The sequence below is a fragment of the Ilyonectria robusta genome (genome assembly GCF_021365365.1).
Source record: "Ilyonectria robusta strain PMI_751 chromosome Unknown BGZ61scaffold_6, whole genome shotgun sequence".
Classification (NCBI taxonomy): domain Eukaryota; kingdom Fungi; phylum Ascomycota; class Sordariomycetes; order Hypocreales; family Nectriaceae; genus Ilyonectria; species Ilyonectria robusta.
Window position 1 is genome coordinate 515,369 of NW_025764440.1, and position 17,478 is coordinate 532,846.

Sequence of the window (17,478 nt, forward strand, 5' to 3'; positions counted from 1 at the left end):
TAGTCTACTGCAGGTGATGATGAGACTTATGGTCTCATTAAACGCCATACGGCCACAAGGTCCCGCCAATCCCTTGATAGAGCAAGATAGGGTACTAGGCTAACTAAATAGAAGAATCTGAATATATAGAAAATATCAGGATGTTGGATGGGTCTGCACCGGGATTGACGCATCAATGGCTGCCTCAATCAGCCCATTCCCCCCTGGCATCTCTAATCCCACAAACTGATATTACAGAAGAACAAATATCAAGCCCGCTGCTCGTAAGCGCACGGGGCGGGCACAGTATCCCTACTGCATCTATCAAGCAGTCATTGCATAGAGTACCGGGGAGACCTAAATATATAGACCCACGAGGGAGCATGACTGTGAAGGGGCGGGCTGCAAGAGTCGGAGCTGCAAGAGCCGGCTCTAAGAAGCCAAAGGGATTGACCTGCAAAGCTATGGTTATACAATAACGAGTCAGAGCCTCGGCAGATCGTCTTTGTCAAGTTCCAGAGTATATATCGCTGGCTTCCCTTACCGAATCTCTGCCTTGTACACCAGCGGCTGGGTCTTCCTGATCGATGATATACTATTGCTATAGCCGAGGTTGGGCCCGTACAGAGATCAACTTGACATCGTCCCCGCTGCCGTTGCTGCAATACAGCTGAGGTCAACTCTCTTAAGTCCTTATTTGCTGCCGCTGTTGGTGGCCTGCGAATTGTTTCCCACCTCTCGTAGCGCTAACAATAGTTGCGGCGGGAAAGTATTTGCAGAAGAGGGTTGAGTTTACTGTAGGTTAGGGCTAATTTGATCATATGAAGGGTGGGCAAACTGTTCTGCGATTTGCGAGAATAAATTCCGGGTTTGGCTAACGCGAGCTCAACTAGGATGTGCCAAGTGTCTTTAGCTGAACCGCCATCCACTTTGGTCTTGATGGTGCAGACAGGCACGCAGGAGTTTTAATGAAATTGAACAACTACGGAGTTAAATAGGTAGCTACTTAAACTAGCAGCTTAGTCCAAAACTTGGAGGGGGAAGGTCTCCTCTTTTCTTTAGCTTCACGAACATTGTCCATCATGCCTTGCTCCTTGACTCAAGCCGTCGCAACTGTTCTCATCGCTATTTCTTTGCACGCTTTGGGAAGCACTGGGTTTGATATTCGTGAGCGACACATTTTCGTATCTAATCCGGGCCCCGACCTGCGTTGGGCTTTTCTTTTCGACTTCACGGCTGGCGACAAGCGCCTCTGTCTGTTGGTCGTGGCCTGCAACGAAGTGCATTCCCACCACACTACTATGAAACGACCCTAAGCTAGCTATTATACTTCATACAGCCCAATGTATTCATCCGACTGCATATAGTATTAATAGATTTGATACCTTTGTCTTGCCGTAATTGTAATTTTCTGAGTTGAGGTATCTCATGTGGCTTGCTTCGGATTCGGACAAAGGAGAGGAAAGTCTCGTAGCTAGACGTTGGTTTATTGTATGGTTATTAGATGTCAGGGATGAAATCCTCAATAGAAGCATGTTTGCCGTATTGTGATTCCATCGGCTGTTCCAGAGACGCGTAGCCAACCCACATTCCAGCGTGACCCACCGTGGTATGAGGCGACTGCGGAGCCGGTCTTGTTAGTTTCATCGCTTAGAAACTGGCCGGGCTTTTATCCAAACTGGGGAAGCAAAAAAGTGACCTGATCTCAACTCGAACTAAATGGTTCCACCTTGGGCCGATGATTTTTGTGTTGACCGATGTGGGCTGGACTAGAGAGAGTAGTGATGTACGTAAATACCGGATGCTAAGCTTCATGATGTGCAGCTACCTGCCGATCCTCGGCACTGAAGCCTTGCTTGGCGGAAATTATGCTAACGCTATGGATCTTACTTTGTCGTAGGAATGGTGATTTTAGACTTGAGGACTACGAGCATGTCATAATCTAGAGGTCCTATCGTGGTAGTAGCCGTCCGGTGGTTATGCCTGTGGACTAGTATAACAGCGTCAGGGATTGGGCAAGGCAATTGAGGTGTCCACGCTCTGATTCGAACTAATGAGTGTAAGGCTGGAAATTTAATTGCATATGTAAGATGTTATCTGGCATGTATCTGGCATGTGTCTTGCGTGCATGCAGTGAAGTGAAGGCAGCCGTTCGCGCTTTCTCAAACAGACCACACATTCCAGCACTCAAATCGTTAGTCCGCCTTTTCGATTAGCTGAGATTTACATAACCTCAGTCCAGCCAGAACAAGGCTAAAACCCCTTGTCGTCGTGACTTCGAATTGTCGGTTGCACCCCGTTTAGACCACCTTGGGCCATGGTGCCATCTTTGGGCCCCACCAATTTATGCGACGCCAAGCGGAGCGTCAGTCCCATTTTGCGCTCCAGCTGCATGAGCACATGTACTTCGCAGAAAATGGACCGACCGATAACCGGCCCCTATTCTAGATCCAGACGTCTATCGCCTGACACTAGAGAAACGGGCCAATAAAGCATCCGACCATGAACGAACCGAGGACATTTGCCGGATATGTCGCGAATCTAGTTAGTTTCGGGTCTTCAACGTCATAAAGACCGAGGTTCGGTATCGGTTTGTACTCTCATTTGGTGACTCCCTTGCAAATTCTCCACCGACGCCTGAAGCTGTTGGTTTTCCTGAAACTAGAGACTGACAAATGCCACGTATGCAGATTCCCTACATCGATGCTATAATAGCTCTTGGAATAATCGAGTCATGCGAGCGTGAGGGGGATAAAGTGCTTGCGAAGCCGCCAATTTAAACTCTTTTCACCTCCGCATGTCTAGGAATTCCCACTCAATCCACCAAAGTGGCTCTGTGTATTAAATTCTCCGATAATGGCAGCAATCGTCCCCGCCTTGGCCAAAATTGGTTTTGTGATCGGCGACATCCTTATCCAGCCAGCGCTTTCGGCCTCGCTCCTTGCTTTAATATCGTATGGCCCTGCCGATCTTGTTAGCCGAATATCCGAACTGGGGCTCCTACAAAACTCCATTGGGCTCGGAGGTTTGAGGGCTGTTCTGAAGCTCCTCCTTTCTCTTGGGCTCATTAGAGCGACTAGTCGTCTCTTTGACGTCCTCGCTCTGAACAACTGGCGGATTTCGTCTAAGAAGGATTGGGAATGGAATAAAGAGGTTGCGGTAATTACTGGTGGATGCAATGGTATCGGAAAGGCCATTGTGATTGGTCTTGTTGAAAAGGGAGTGAAGGTTGCCATTCTCGACTACGCGGACCTACCTTCGGACCTGGCGGAGATGGATGCCGTGTCGTACTGGAAATGCGACGTTACCTCCGAATCTGCTATTGCGGAAGCAGCTGACGGAATAAGAGAGACCCTGGGCCACCCTTCAATCCTCATCAACAACGCCGGCGTCGCGGGCCCACACTCGATTCTTGAGACTTCCCAGGATGATCTGAAAAGAATATTCGGCATCAACGTTATTTCGCACTGGTCAACAACTAAGCAGTTCTTGCCTGCCATGATCTCGAAAAACAAGGGACACGTTGTTACGGTTTCAAGCTTGATGTCTTACGTGCCACTACCAAAGGTTGTGGATTACGCCGCGACCAAGGCCGGAATAATGGCGTTCCATCAAGGTCTATCATGCGAGATTAAGCATCTCTACAAGGCGCCTGCAATCATGACCACCATCGTTCACCCGATGTGGGTTGAAACCGGCATGACAAAGCGACAAGCAGCCAAGTCTGAAGCTACAAGAAAGAAGATGATGCAACCGGACTTTGTTGCTCGCAAAGTTTTGGACCAACTATTTAGTTGTCGCAGTGGACAAATCTTCCTCCCTGAGAATGCCACATGGTTGACGGGGATCAACGCCTTCCCGAATTGGCTGCAGGTGTCGATCAGGGACCTTGGTGGAAAGGCAGCTACTCAATAGTTGTTGGATGGGTATCTAAAAGCATGATTTGAATAAAGCTCAAGGTTCTATGGGATAAAATGCAACATGGCTACCTCGTCCATATGCACAGAGATGAGCCACTGATGATTCAACTCGAGCTGCTGCCCATGTCCCATCTGTCAAAGTCAAACTCTGGAAGGCTGTTCACCATACCAGATCCAGGACTTGAACCCAACGTGCCAAGATATAGATCTCCGAGCAATGAAAAGTCCTCCATATTTGACCAGGACTGGAAAGCGGCTCCTTGTGCCACTGGCTCACTGGGAGTGGGATACAGAGAGCCAGGAACCATCAGATGATTCGGGTCACTATTGACACTGCCTGTGTCACTGTTGGTAGTCTTGCCCGGTAGGTGCATCATGGGCTCAATGAACTGGCCGGAGAGGCCGTTCTGGTCCAGGTTGCTAGCACACCATCTGGCCAAGTTGGCGAGGACACAACTGAAAGTCACTGAAATATCAAGGCGTTGCTGACCTGCAGCCAATTCCAGTTTCTCCAATATCCGAACGAGGAAATGCTTCGGGGTCCATTCTTCATCAAGGAGGGAATTTTCTCTGTCGTCATTCCTCTGCGTCGATACGTAAACCTTGATCAACACGATCACGGCGTAAGACATTCTCGTGTAGGTAATGACTGGAGCTGATCGAAGGACCTCGACGGGGAGGTTGATGAACGCCGTGATGAGTTGTTGGGCCGACACGGCACATTTGGTGATGGCGCCAATGACATTCATCCGATCTGCGCTTTGCGGCTTCTTTGCCAATGGCAGTGACCGTATCACGTACGGAGGGCGAAAGTCGGCAATTTCGTGGCCACCGTAGAGTGCAGGCTCATCGAGACTGACGAGAATCATCTGGTAGTGTATCTCAAGCGGTCCTTCAACAAGATTAGCCAAAGTCTCTGGTAAGTGGACGTGCTACCCACCATACATGATATCTTCTGGAATTGACTGTCTCCACTTGGTCACCGCCTGAGCACAGTTCCTCAGGATGAAGCGTGTACGAGTGTCGGAGAAATCTACAGCCATTCCTTCATCAAACCCGACCATTGTTAAACTCTCTTCAGCGATTCGTTGCAGTCTGGCCCAGGCGAGGAGCCGACGGTCGTTCGGATGAAGGAATGGAGCCATCTCAAGGATCTTCGTGGAGCGTTCGACCCAGGCCCCATAGCGAAGCCCGTTTGGTCGGCGAAACGAAAGCGCAATGCTAGACATTGCCTGATTAGTTTGGTAACCGATAGGGGTGAATTGGAACTCACCTGGAGCAGAGAAAATAGCACGCGAGGAAACTCCTGCAAGTCTCTATCAAGTGATCTGATGGAACAAAGGCATTTTCAGGATCGGGAATTTTGTAGTTTTCATCGTTCGATGACTGCAGATCCATAACCATTGTTGCTGCCAACTGTGAAGACTGGCTGAACTTGAGTCTCTGGAACTTTTCGGGAGGCTGTTGCCAGGTGGACATGATAAGGAGGGCTTGGACAAGATCCAAGGACCTTTCTCCAGACACCACCACCTTCTCAGCGAGGAACTTTCCCGTGTCGTGGAACAAGGCCCGAGAGAGTGTTGGATCTGTACTACTGGAGGCGGCCGTGATAATTGCTCGAAAGAGTGCAGGCCGAGTTATCCGGGTTTCCTCACACGTCAATGATTCTGGGACATGCACAAGCGGATAAAGTGGCTCAAAGTTGTGGCAAAAGGCCCAGTACAGTCCTTCCGCTTGGTTATGACTGAGAAGCCCTCTCGAAACTGGGTCTGCTGTCGCATCATCGGGCGAAGGTGTCAGCAGCAGCGAGTCAAGAGTGCTGGGTGTTGTTGCCGGGGATCGGCCATTCGAAGGTGCGGAGAACTGCGTATCGGCGTCTCCATTTGGACCAGAGAGCGAGACAAGAGGCGCGCTTCGTGGTTCGCTGATGCTCTGCTGGATCTGCTGGAACTTGCGTTCAAGTTCTTTGATCCTTGTTTCGTTTCTCCGGCGCGTCTTCTTGATGGCAGGAGGAAGGAAAACACAGTCGATGTCGAGCTTCATACACCTCGTGCATTTCTTCTGATTTGGCTGCGGGCCTTGTGACGCAATGATGCATTTGATCCGACGATGGCGGCAGCCCTGTGGAGGACCCAAATTAGAGACCGCACGCTGGCGGGAACGGGAATAGGCGGCTCGCAATTACCTCGCATGTCCGATTTAGGCCGACAGGGCTGGAAGTCTGGGGCGGCGCTTCACTGCGCGGGATATCTGTCGGCATCAAGCTCATTTCCGCACTTAATTTGGGTGAGTGGTGAGTGAAGTGGAAGTCCAGAGTTTCTTCGGGGTGGTTAAGAGGTCGGCACCGCTCAACAACCGGAGCGCGGAGGCTTATTCTCGACCGCGCTGGCTTAGTCATTTGAGAGAAGCGCGTAAGATGACCTCAAGTGCGTCCAAGAAGGGTTTAGGGAGATCAGTAGGACGGAGGCTCAGACGTACGTATTCTAGGCGGAGCAAAAGTTCTGTAATGAGCTTGGCGAAATCCTACCGATTATTGGGGATACGCGCGCTGAGCATCCGTGCCTGGGGTAGCTATTCTGTTCCGTGTAGCCCTCGGGTGCTCAAAGCGCACCAGAAGCGGTGATCGTAATGTTGACTCGACTCGATATAAAATAAATAGATGATAATTTACACACCATCTTTCAATTCCACCGTCTTCCAATTCCATCATCACCTCTTCTCCAACTCCAAATACTTCTGTACTCTTGCAATTCCTCCTGTTCCCAACATGATACCTTTTAAGTTGATCGGGGTCTCTCTCCTATCGACCGTCTTGGCGGCTGCCGTTCCTTTGACCGAGACGTCATGCTCAGTCGGAGATATTCTTGACTCGGCCTTGAAGCCCTTGGTGGCGAGTCTGCTCTCCAAGATCTCCACGGCGTCACTTACCATTCCCCAAAGTACTATCCCAAGCCATAAAGTTCCATCATTTTCTGACAATTGATAGCAACTATCGCTCACGAAGTCTCATGCAAAGCTACGAGATGACCCGAGCCGATACATTCATTGCCATCTCGGGACATCAAAACATATCATTCAGTTTCGCTTCGGATGAATTGCAACAGCGAATTGACAGGCAATTTGTCCCCAGTTGTGAGTCACTTCCGACGCATAATGGCGAATGACGCTCACAAAATACAGCGTACTGGGTATGGGCATCGCCTGCACTCGACCCATTCAACTTCTCACTTGTGGTTCAGAGCGGTGACGATGGGTTTGCCTGCTACGTTCATGGGAACAACCAGATTTGGCTTCCCCCGGATCTCGCGTCCGGATACACGGATTGTATGTCACCATCTCTTCTTCAGTTGATTAAAATGCTAACTGCTACCATAGCTGCTCTTGCCGAGTACATGGTTTTGCATGGTGACATGCTCGACCCGAGACTCCTTCTCAAGGTACATAAAATCCTGGTCAGTCTAAGAATGCCATGCTGACTAGATAAGTTGAAATCGAGCAAAAGTACATCAGTTTCAAAGACGATCATCAACAACGTAGAAATGTTTAGCGGTATGAGAAACGGTTCTAGTCTACAACATGTCTAACAATACACAGTTTACGACTCTCACCTCGACCTCACTGTCATATTTGACCCCTCCAGCAATCTGCCCTACATTGTCCGCACCCTAGAAGACCATTCGATCTATGGAGCGTCAACCTTCGATCTTTACCTCTCAGACTACAAAACTGTGAAAGGCCTCAAGTTTCCTCATCAGATCCAGAGCATCTACAACTCCTCGTTTCAGAATCTTAACGCTGTCCTGGAAGATTATGTCATCGAGCAGATAACCTTGAACCCAGACTTTCCGTCGGACTTCTTTCATGGCATATCGGAAGAAGAGAGCATGTTCCCAAAGGCAGCACCCAAGAAAGTCCAGGGCTTATCGCATGCGCGCATCACAGAGTTCAGCTCGAATATGCTTTGGGCCGGAATAAAGAATGTCACGGTAGAAGGTCTCAAAGGAGAGCAGCCGATTTCTGACCTCCCCTGGGTACACTGGCTCATTCTCGATGACGATCCTCTTGGCGTTAAACAGATGATTCTCGAGTTCGAGACTGAGGTCATTGTGTGCGATGCGCCGCCTCAATTTAGCGACAAGGTGATTGAATGGATTGCTCAGAATTTGAACAAGCCGATCACGCATCTCTGGGTAAGCAGCAAAAAAACAAGGCGATACGTGAATTCTTTTTGCTTACAACTTGGCAGCCGACACACCACCACCGCGACCATAGTGGGGGAGCTAACAAATATGTCGAAGCTGGCGCAAAGCTCATCGTGCCCGACATGGCAGTACAGTACTGGTCTAGCATTCCGGATGCAACATTCGTGACTTTCAAGTGAGTTTTGAATTCTTTTGCTTCAAGTTACAGCTGGGCTAATTCATTGGAAGTGATACGAACCCCTACGTCCACTCTGATGGCAATATCCAAGCCTGGTTCATGTGGGAAGAGCAAGGATCCCACGCCGCAGACTGGTCTTACAGCTTCGTCACTGCCAAATGCCCTTCAGAATACTCCACAGTGGCTGTCCTCGAAGCAGATGTCTGGCAAGCGGGTGTTTCAACTGGGCAGTCGGATCAAGCTCTTATGAGACAGTGGCTCGATCAGGTGATGGGAGACGGACTGACCGAGAAGGCGATGTAAGTACCGGCCCTGATGCCAAACCAAGGACAGGCACATTTTAACCATAACACAGAGTTCTCCCAACTCACGGGCTTGTCACACCGCTCCTTGATATGATCAACATCACCGGATACCCGTACCCCAAAATGTCGACTACTGATTGGAAGGCTGGAGCTGCAAAATGCTAAACATGTGGATTCGACCTCGCTCTCCACTTCACTTTACATTGGGTCTTAGACTTGCGTGGCCAAGGTATTCCTTTTTACAAGAATACTCGCACAATCTATCGTGTCTTCCATGGTGGTTAGCTGTAGATAATATCGTTAAGTGGTCCCGGGGGAGCCCTTCTCCGGCTAAGCGAACTAGAACAACTGAATATTGTTAGATGAAAATATATTTAGACACTGTATAATATTTCTCATATACGTATCCTAGCAACTCATTGATCGCCTCCTTTCCCGAACCATTGATGGTGTTAACAACGGGTCAGCGGGACTAGATTGAATGTAAAAGTCCAAATCGCATCGATCCTCAGCTCCTCTGTATTCCATTCTGAACCAGCGGTTTCATAGTAGAGAAAGCATATCTTGCAATCTTCCACTTTCCATCTTCCTTCTTCATTATAAACAGCTCCTGGTTGGCATGAGGTTCTGACTCTTGAGTCGCGAGCATGGTTTTGGTACCCTCAGCCGTCGTCCTGGCGAAACCCCAGTCGGGTGACATGACGACCACCTCTTCGATTTCAAAGGTAATGACTAGCTGCACAGATGTAAAGATGCGTGTGTATGACTCGCGTAGAGCCTGGGTGCCGGCGCTTGCGGAAAAATGGGGCGGCATTATAACACCGTCTACGGTGTATAACGCGACCGCCTCCTCTACATTGCGACTTTTTAGGGCCGCGCCATAGGCATGGAGAGCAGCGGTAATTTCTTCAACTTCGGCGGAGGACACTGCAGTTATTAGTTCTTCATTCCTATAAGTTGTATACACTTCAAAGGGCGAACCTACTGATTGCTAGTAGTCGCAGATTCCACAGAAGTTTTTTCTTAATAATTATACAAGGAGTGAGGTCCTAGAATATTCTCAAGGCATAAACAGCTCGTTTGAATTATCCTTAATCGTCTGAAGTGTACGCTTAGTCTCTTATATTCGAGTCCAGCGTAAGTGGGGGGTTCCACCTGTCTTGACTCGGTAGTGGGAGAGGCTAGATATCATTATCTAGAAAGGTGGGGGTTTTAAGCATCCATTCTCAAGAGTGGACGTATGCCTTTATTGGGCCGGTGGAATAACACAAGTTATGATGGCCGAGAGGAGTGGAATTTGAGGCCCTGCGTTTGCCCCTTGAGTTGAAGGGTGACATTTCTTTGGCTGAGTAAGGCTTGGTAGAAGTTGCTTTAGAGTGTGCCAATCTGTGTATCTGCATGGTACGTCTAACAAGCTGGTTGCTAAGTTTTTACGAATCAACAACGTGTTGTATTTTCCAGCTTTGTCTTGACCAGGCTCGCCAATGCACCTTCACTGCAATTTTAGCGTTTTGGGGGAAGTTAAGATGCTCCACCGTCCACGACTCAGGATACCGAGTCTTGATCAGGCTTGCAATTTTAGCCCTTCCAGAGGAGTTGTGAAACCCACCAGATCCGCCACCACAATGCAAAGCGAGCGAATAAGGCTCCGTATTCGAGTGGGCCAACTTCTCTTGGAGCCCTAACATTGGTGTTTTTTGAAAGCAGGGCGGAGGCGCAGATTTCTGAAAATAGGGCTGACCATTTGAACTCCCCTCGCAGTGCTAAAATTGCAGTGAAGCAGCTTGTCACACCTATCAGCTTGTGAGACTACGGCCCGGTTACAAAGGGTCTCAAGGAAGTCTCAAAGACGCGGCTTTCTAGCAAGCCGGTCTCGAAGACCCGGATCCCTTGGATCCGGTCTCAAAGGAAACTTTACTATAGCTTCTGTGATGATAAGGATACCTTCATAAATAGAGCTGCTACGAGCCCTCTATTAGATAGAAATCAAGAGCTTCCATCACATCTCAATGCACCCTTCCTTTCTGATGCAACACAGCCCAGCCTTAAGGCTCAACGTCAAGTAATATTTAAACTCCCCTTGTAGTGCTAAAATTGCGGTGCAAGCTATTTTGCAAACTATCAGTGGGGCTGACTATTTGGACTCCCCTCGCAGTGCTAAAATTGCAGTGAAGAGTTCGCGAATACCGGTATTGAGGGAATCCGGGCGGACCAGGTAGTGGCCGCTGAGCAACATGATGACCACGATAAAAGACAATGACGTCGAGGTTTCCTTGCAGATCCTCCACTAGATTCGCCGAAGCCATTTGAACTGCGAAAAAACTGCCAATCATCCCCGTGGTTTTCTACAGCAGCAGCCGGCCGCGTAGGTTAGCATCAAGCCCATCCACATTCTTGGGACCACCAGCCCAGCTAAGAATAATTAAAACTCGCATTGAGTACGCACCAAGCCTGAATAAGACATTTCAAGATTCAGGTACGGGATTTGAGGTAGCGTTCCGACTAGCTATCGTATGATTGATTGAGCGTCTTGAACCACATACCTGATACCCCAACAACCGCATCTCATAACGCTCCTCTACCATATAGAGTAATCAATGTACGCCAAGTGAAAAATTCGAAGGAGCCATATTTAGTAGAGAATTCCGGCAAATGAGAAAATTATGCCGCTCTATGTAGCGCTGCTGGGAAGAAGAAACTCCGATCAAGTCCACCACTGAAAGCGCCATCGAATCCTAGTCAAACTTGCAGACCTTCCGCGAGGCCGTCCATATAACGCGCAAAATCAGATGTCGATACCGGTGGATGGATTATTTGTTCATCATTCATAATGACCGAATGGCTGGGAGGCAGAGGCTATCTATTAATACTACAAGCAGTCGCCAGTGACAATTGCAGTGGTCGATGCCAAGGACATCAATGATGGCGTCAATTTCTCATTCTAACCAAAGAGCAATTGGTGATGCTTGTAAACAAAAATATACATCACTTTTGCTTAAGGAGCTGAACAAGCTAGCTCGAACTTAATCGCAATCTAATTAATATGTCCGGGCATGTTGGACGCCGCTTATCTTTCACCGCTTGATGTTTTCTGATCTTGGAGTGGATATCTTCGCAGGCCATCACGATAGAGTTGTGAGACAATTTTAGCATTACACAAGTTAACGTTGATTTCTTGCAGTTGTATTGACTTTAGCTGTGTTTGAAATGGGTAGCGACCTCCTACATTTTGACCTTTGCAATGAAGTTGGTTTTCGGTACCGATCCATACCCTGGTCCCGTGAGTAGCACACCGCCTGTTCCTAGTCACTAATCTCGTTCCACCGCATTGTTGGCTTGTTCGGGAAACGGTGCGATTTCCCCCCGCCCGGGAAAGGCTTTCGACCCAGTTGTGGAAATCCCGGCCCTAGTGGATCAAGTGAAAGATTGAAGATTTCCTGGTCGGCGCTCCTGTTGCATCCTCTGACCGATGCATCGTATTGGGGCCAACGGGAACTTGGAAGCTTTGTGTACCATACGGGATAAAACGATTTGTGCCGTCTCCGGAGTTTTCCATGCTCTCAACTGGCAGCATTGGAAAGCTGCTAATATAGTTGATATATGGGTCTGGTAGCCGGAGTGCAGACAGAGGCGGGAGAATCGGGGGCTGCGGTCGAGGTGTATTCTTTTTTGTGATAGGGGGTAGTGTCAAGCTTGCGTTCAAGTCCCCCAGCAAATGTGGAGGCTCAGTGAGCCTCGGGATATCATTTGGTAGGACCGGCATAAGACGTCTCGGATTTGTAGGAGCTGCAAATGGTGTATGTGATGACCTCGACGAGGGTTGAAGTGGGCTATCGGGTGTTGAAGGTGCAATACCTGCATAGTTGACAGAAACCTGAGATAAAATAGCGGTTTCTGCTGCAGTAACCATTGGGTTGGAGTCACGCTCATCCAGGAGTCTATCGGCTTCTTCTTCGGTGATGCCGTGGTGGTTAGCGAGCCACCTTCTCAGGTAATATCTATCTACGAGGGCATTGCAGGTCTCCCTATTAGTTTCCTCGCCGGCTTCAGTGCTATTTACCTCCCAGTTCTCGGCGTTTGTCACCACCTCGAAGTATGCTTCGAGTTGGGCACGCTCCTGTCGGCTGAGATGAGCAGGGACATTGACGCTCTTCGTCGAACCACCACCCTGCACGGACAAGTTAGAGGAACGATCTTGACTCCAGGATACTGAGGCCGACGACTCGCCTTCTTCACCGCCATTCTTCAATGGTACAGCCCAAGTCGAACGGGTGTGGACAGGGTGGTACATGCTTGGAGAGCGCAGGGCCGTGGGTTTTTCTTGATCCCCGGCGGAGTGCGGATAGCGGACGTCCCGCTTTTGTGAGACTCGGTTTGTCCAAGTGATTTGAGGCACAAGATGGCAAATGTTGTGAGATGGAGGAGGGGAAAGGGCGTGGGAAACAATCAGCTCGGTCAGGCTGTACTGGTAGGTGACATAATAACGCCTCACTGTCTCATTGGCCACGCGAGGCCAGCCTAACCCATAAGGTCGATTATGCGTTGGAATGTCTCAGCCAAGTGAAAAGTTTTATCCCGCTGAGACAGTCGAGCATGGGGAGGTATTTCCAAGGCCCGTTTTGGAGGCCGAGACATGGTGAAGAAGGGTGATACAGACGAAAGACACAAAGCTTAATCCGCAATCTAGCAGCGGAGATCATGGCACTAACGTTTTAGTCTAAACAACACGAGATCTGAGATCTGTCGGACGCGGGGTAGCATTCGACAATTCAGGTTTGGACTGGGGGCTGAGTTACTCATGGCCACCGATGGTAATACGAATGCTAAGTTGGGAAGTGTCATCGGCGCACACGAGATGATATTTAAGGCCAGCTTCCCATCTTCCCATCTTCTACTACCACCATCTTGAGCACCAACTTGACCAAGACAAGTGCGAGCCGTTACAATGTCCTTCAAAACAGTCTTCTCCGGGATCGCCGCCCTCATGGCCACCGCTGTCATGGCCAACGACTCCATCCCAAGTAGCGCTTTCGAGCGTGAGTCAATCCCCATCTCGCCACTCTAGCGTCTGTTGTTGAACAAATCGCTAATACTACCACTCCTTCAGAGGGAGGAGGTCTTGCCGCTGCCGTTGCCGCTGCCCCCATGTACCATTTCGGTCGATCCTGGGACCGCGCCCCATGCTACCCCGAAGCTGCGGAGACTGATGGTGTCCAAACTCAGGGTGCTGACTCTGATTTCTGCTTTGCAGCCCAAGCCGAAGGCTGCGCTGACCCAGGGCCCTGGAACGGAGCCAACTCGCCCGGAAATGGATTTCCCGTGTACTTTACCGTCCGTCAGTGCAACGACAACGAGTGGCGTGTCGCTTATAGTATCTACTTCAAGAAGGATTCGGGTCACACGCATGACTGGGAGAACTCGATTGTCATCTGGAATGGCGACGGCAACGGCCAGTGGACACGTACGGGAACCCTCCTCGGGTGGCACAGCACTTGGGACTACATCCAGTGGGACGCGATTCAAAACACAGTAAATGAGTAGGTCGGCCCTTCTTTACACGAGCTACAGCCCTCTAGTCACCTCTCCATCCATGTACGCAATGGCTAACATGTGCGATAGCGACGATCTCTTCCTTCAGGGCGGCCAGAATCTCAACCATGCCAAGGTCTACCAGGGTTTCTACTACCATGCAACCTTCTCGACAAGAAAGACATCCCTCAACACTTGTGCCAACACCCGAGAAGAGTTTCGATCTTGGGACTGGTATTTCCTTCCCGGAGAGCACTGGCTGTACGATGGTGAGCTCATCCGGGATGGGTGGGATTGGGGGAGTGCTGATACCAACCCCTCCTCTCTCCGCACTGAGGCCCGCTGGATCTGCAGCCGATAGGCTTAAAGTCTCGGTGCCCCTATGAGTTGAACTTCTTTTTCGGCCCATGGGTACACAAGAAAAATTTGGGTAGGCCCGTGGGTACCCATGGGTATTGACAGCCTTCGTCAAGTGTGATAACAAAACCTCACAAGCGGATTGAAACGTAGAATTAAGTGCAAAAGACAGTCGCTGTTTAAGAATTATACACGATTTCGTATAGAATCAGGTATAGATTATCGTCCCGTGGACGAGATTTTACGTGCATTGAACTATTGGTATTAGATATCTGCAAACAAGGGTGAAAGAGGGCGATGTTGGAATCGTCAATATGCTCCAGATTAGGCCCCGAATCTCCCAACCAGTATCGAAGGCTTTACCAAACGGTACCCTTGGTCTGCTTGCCCTCCCTCTCTTCCAACTTTCTAACGTTGATGTTCTTCCACATCAAAATGCAGCCCAGGCAGAGCGGGATGAAACAAATACCGGTGATGACCATTTTTCGTTGAACGTCCGAGTAAGCGTCATTGATGGCATTTCGAATGTCGCTTCCAACCGGGTAAGACATCTGCACAGTAATATCACTGTAGATTGTAGCCATCTGGTCCTTGGCGTCATCGGGTAGCCTGGCAAGCAGCTGCTCGGGGAAAATGTTGGTCCACAAGCCACCAGCAATGGCATATCCCATAGCGGCTCCGATGGAACCGAAGAGGCCGAATAGAGCAATAGAAACAGCGATCTCCTGATGCGTTACGGAAGCCATGATGGCAAGCTGGGCAGTGAGAGCCCAGACGCCGCTGTAGACACCGTTGAACAGTTGGCACATGACGAGGTAGCCAACGTCGGAGTCTGCGGTTCGGAATTTGATGAGCAGACCGACACCCAGGGCAGCAAAGGGTAGCATGGCAAATGAGGGCCACTTAAATGTTCCGAGGTAGCGAATGCCGCTGTCAAATGTTAGAGCAGGCTAATGACTGGAGATGGAGTAGGGAGCTTACATTCCAATAAAGGGACCGAGGAAAGAAGACATTAGGGAGAAAGAGTTCAGCACATAACCCGAAGTAGTGATGGTGAGGCCGTGAACGACCTGGAGGTACGAGTAGTAGTATGTATCCCAGCAGCTAGTTGGTTGACTGTCAGCAAATGAAAAAATGTGACAGCTCGTAGCAAATAACAGATACTCACAAGATCGAGCAGAACATGAGTCCGTAGACAAGGCAAGCACCGAGAATCGTGCGATCCTTGAGGAACTTGAATGGAATGTAAGGCACGGGCGAGAAGTACTTCTCCCAGACTGCGAATGCAGCCAGCAGGACAACTCCGAGGACGATCATGGCAATGATGTACCCAGTCTTCCAGCCGTTAGGTGCGTAGAAGACCAAACTGAAGGGCAAGAGGAGCAGCGAAAACCCGAAGACTGTTAGGAACATGCCGACGACTTGAATAATGTTAGTGGGACTTCACACCGAATAAACGAGGCCTGTATGCATACCATCGAATTGGATAAAGTAGTACTTGACGGATTCCACAAAAGTACGGTTCTCAGCCCTCATGGGGTAAATGCCTCGAGCGACGGCCTTTCGCTTGCTCCAGAGGAAGATGATGGCAACAGGGATGCAAAAGACGATCTGGATGATCAAAAAGGCACCAAAAGCCCAACGGAAGTTGACGTTTGTGTAGAACAGATCGGCAATCTTGGGACCAGCGAATGTGGTGGCGATGATGGGAGTCGAGTTCAATCCAAACAGGATCATTCGGTTTCGGAGACTCGTAATGTCTGCAAGGATGATGGTGATGATGTATCCCAAGCCCAAATGACCAACCCAGTAGAGCGTGTGGGCGGCGGCGTACATCTCGACGTTGTAGGAGGTGGCCTTCATGATCATGCCAATGGTTACAAGGAGGAGCATGAACAGGAAACCTTCGACACGGCCCCAGATATCAATGACCTTGGCAATAGTCAGGTTGCAAACGCCTCCCATGATGGTGGCGACAATGCTGGTGGTGGCCAGCAGACCGTGCTGGCTGAAAGAAGAGGTGATGTAGGCGACGAGACTGCCCTGGACTGACTGCAAGAGCTGGTCGGTGAAAGAGACAAGGTAGAGGCTGGTTTATTGTTAGTAATTGATCAGGACAAAACACAAAGCCTTGTACTTACAGGACAAACATGACAATGAGCACCTGGTTGTTCCACACAGTGGTGATGGCCTCGACTCGCTTGACACCATCCTGCTTGTTGAGGTCCTCATCACTAATCTGGGGCTTCTCATCATCGTGCACGTTAATGTTTTCATTGGCTAGCTGCTTCTCGATCTCGGCCGTGACGCTGGGGTTGACCTCGGCGACCGGCTGCGTCATGGAGTTGATGTTGGCCATGATGAGCCCTCGGTGGTATTGGATACTCGGGTTGGATAAGGCGAAGGCTGCAGCTGCAAGTGGACGACATGCAAAGGGAGTCTGCCGATCTGGAGGCTGGGACCGTGGTTATAAATCATGGGAGAAGCCATGGTGTGCTCGGCGAATGGACCCTGAGAAAGAGAATCGGCCAACAAATTGTCGGTGCAACCTAACACCATGTAAGGTGTAGTATCCATCATCCGGGCTTAAGGCTCCGGCGTCCCACCAGTCCCAGTCTTTCGGGCTCAACCCATTTGCTCGGCCCCGGAGATCCATCGTCCATCGTCCTAGCAGCCTATCACTGAAGGTCCATCCAAGACCCATCCAAGAGGAGATGAAAATTCCACGTCGGGCAGCCTCTAGTACGTCCTATATTGGATATGATGGACAAGAAAGCGCGCCACTAAGTCGAGTTTCTCTCCTTGCAAGGTTACATCTCGCAGGATCTGTTCCAGGGTCAGTGGAGCCGTCGCGGCCGGTGTTTCTCAGAGAGGAGTAGACTGGATATAGGCCCTGTTCTATAGGCGCTAGATCAGCACCTTTGTGAGGTAAATCCACCGGAGATGGCCCCAAAAACGCCGTTGATCAGCGGTCCAGGCCTTGTCTTATCAGATGATCGAGATAAAAA

At 49.8% G+C, this 17,478-nt stretch overlaps 8 protein-coding genes across 8 annotated transcripts; 4 read left to right on the top strand and 4 right to left on the bottom strand.

Moving 5' to 3' along the window:
- The first annotated feature begins 936 nt into the window (after positions 1 to 936).
- BGZ61DRAFT_447439 (uncharacterized protein) lies at positions 937 to 1,459 on the top strand. The gene has a single exon (XM_046245342.1). The coding sequence runs from the start codon at positions 1,062 to 1,064 to the stop codon at positions 1,293 to 1,295; it is 234 nt and encodes a 77-aa protein (XP_046106626.1). The 5' UTR covers positions 937 to 1,061; the 3' UTR covers positions 1,296 to 1,459.
- Positions 1,460 to 2,835: 1,376 nt separating this feature from the next.
- On the top strand, positions 2,836 to 3,894 carry BGZ61DRAFT_530298 (estradiol 17-beta-dehydrogenase; the record flags this gene model as incomplete). The annotated part of the gene is made up of 1 exon (XM_046253542.1): positions 2,836 to 3,894. One exon carries the CDS (start codon positions 2,836 to 2,838, stop codon positions 3,892 to 3,894), a length of 1,059 nt encoding a protein of 352 aa, XP_046106627.1.
- Positions 3,895 to 4,003: 109 nt separating this feature from the next.
- Positions 4,004 to 6,168, bottom strand: BGZ61DRAFT_347462 (uncharacterized protein; the record flags this gene model as incomplete). The annotated part of the gene is made up of 4 exons (XM_046239977.1): positions 4,004 to 4,791; positions 4,840 to 5,120; positions 5,173 to 6,020; positions 6,085 to 6,168. 4 exons carry the CDS (start codon positions 6,166 to 6,168, stop codon positions 4,004 to 4,006), a joined length of 2,001 nt encoding a protein of 666 aa, XP_046106628.1.
- A 498-nt stretch (positions 6,169 to 6,666) lies between these two features.
- BGZ61DRAFT_530300 (uncharacterized protein) lies at positions 6,667 to 8,749 on the top strand (the record flags this gene model as incomplete). Its single annotated transcript, XM_046253543.1, has 9 exons — positions 6,667 to 6,818; positions 6,886 to 7,031; positions 7,080 to 7,223; positions 7,275 to 7,336; positions 7,385 to 7,448; positions 7,494 to 8,089; positions 8,146 to 8,276; positions 8,330 to 8,578; positions 8,635 to 8,749. 9 exons carry the CDS (start codon positions 6,667 to 6,669, stop codon positions 8,747 to 8,749), a joined length of 1,659 nt encoding a protein of 552 aa, XP_046106629.1.
- A 343-nt stretch (positions 8,750 to 9,092) lies between these two features.
- BGZ61DRAFT_492260 (uncharacterized protein) lies at positions 9,093 to 9,776 on the bottom strand (the record flags this gene model as incomplete). The annotated part of the gene is made up of 2 exons (XM_046250533.1): positions 9,093 to 9,511; positions 9,740 to 9,776. 2 exons carry the CDS (start codon positions 9,774 to 9,776, stop codon positions 9,093 to 9,095), a joined length of 456 nt encoding a protein of 151 aa, XP_046106630.1.
- Positions 9,777 to 11,750: 1,974 nt separating this feature from the next.
- Positions 11,751 to 13,009, bottom strand: BGZ61DRAFT_447442 (uncharacterized protein). The gene is made up of 2 exons (XM_046245343.1): positions 12,812 to 13,009; positions 11,751 to 12,752 (listed from the first exon to the last, which is right to left on the bottom strand). Exons 1-2 carry the CDS (start codon positions 12,824 to 12,826, stop codon positions 11,991 to 11,993), a joined length of 777 nt encoding a protein of 258 aa, XP_046106631.1. The 5' UTR covers positions 12,827 to 13,009; the 3' UTR covers positions 11,751 to 11,990.
- A 520-nt stretch (positions 13,010 to 13,529) lies between these two features.
- BGZ61DRAFT_530302 (uncharacterized protein) lies at positions 13,530 to 14,474 on the top strand (the record flags this gene model as incomplete). The annotated part of the gene is made up of 3 exons (XM_046253544.1): positions 13,530 to 13,620; positions 13,692 to 14,121; positions 14,204 to 14,474. 3 exons carry the CDS (start codon positions 13,530 to 13,532, stop codon positions 14,472 to 14,474), a joined length of 792 nt encoding a protein of 263 aa, XP_046106632.1.
- A 355-nt stretch (positions 14,475 to 14,829) lies between these two features.
- Positions 14,830 to 16,811, bottom strand: BGZ61DRAFT_347264 (major facilitator superfamily domain-containing protein; the record flags this gene model as incomplete). Its single annotated transcript, XM_046239953.1, has 5 exons — positions 14,830 to 15,400; positions 15,452 to 15,574; positions 15,639 to 15,891; positions 15,946 to 16,559; positions 16,612 to 16,811. The coding sequence occupies 5 exons, from the start codon at positions 16,809 to 16,811 to the stop codon at positions 14,830 to 14,832; spliced, it is 1,761 nt and encodes a 586-aa protein (XP_046106633.1).
- Positions 16,812 to 17,478: the final 667 nt, after the last annotated feature.

Bases quoted from the DNA above. Each gene is read 5' to 3' on its own strand.
- BGZ61DRAFT_447439 (XM_046245342.1), top strand. From the start codon at position 1,062: ATGCCTTGCTCCTTGACTCAAGCCGTCGCAACTGTTCTCATCGCTATT.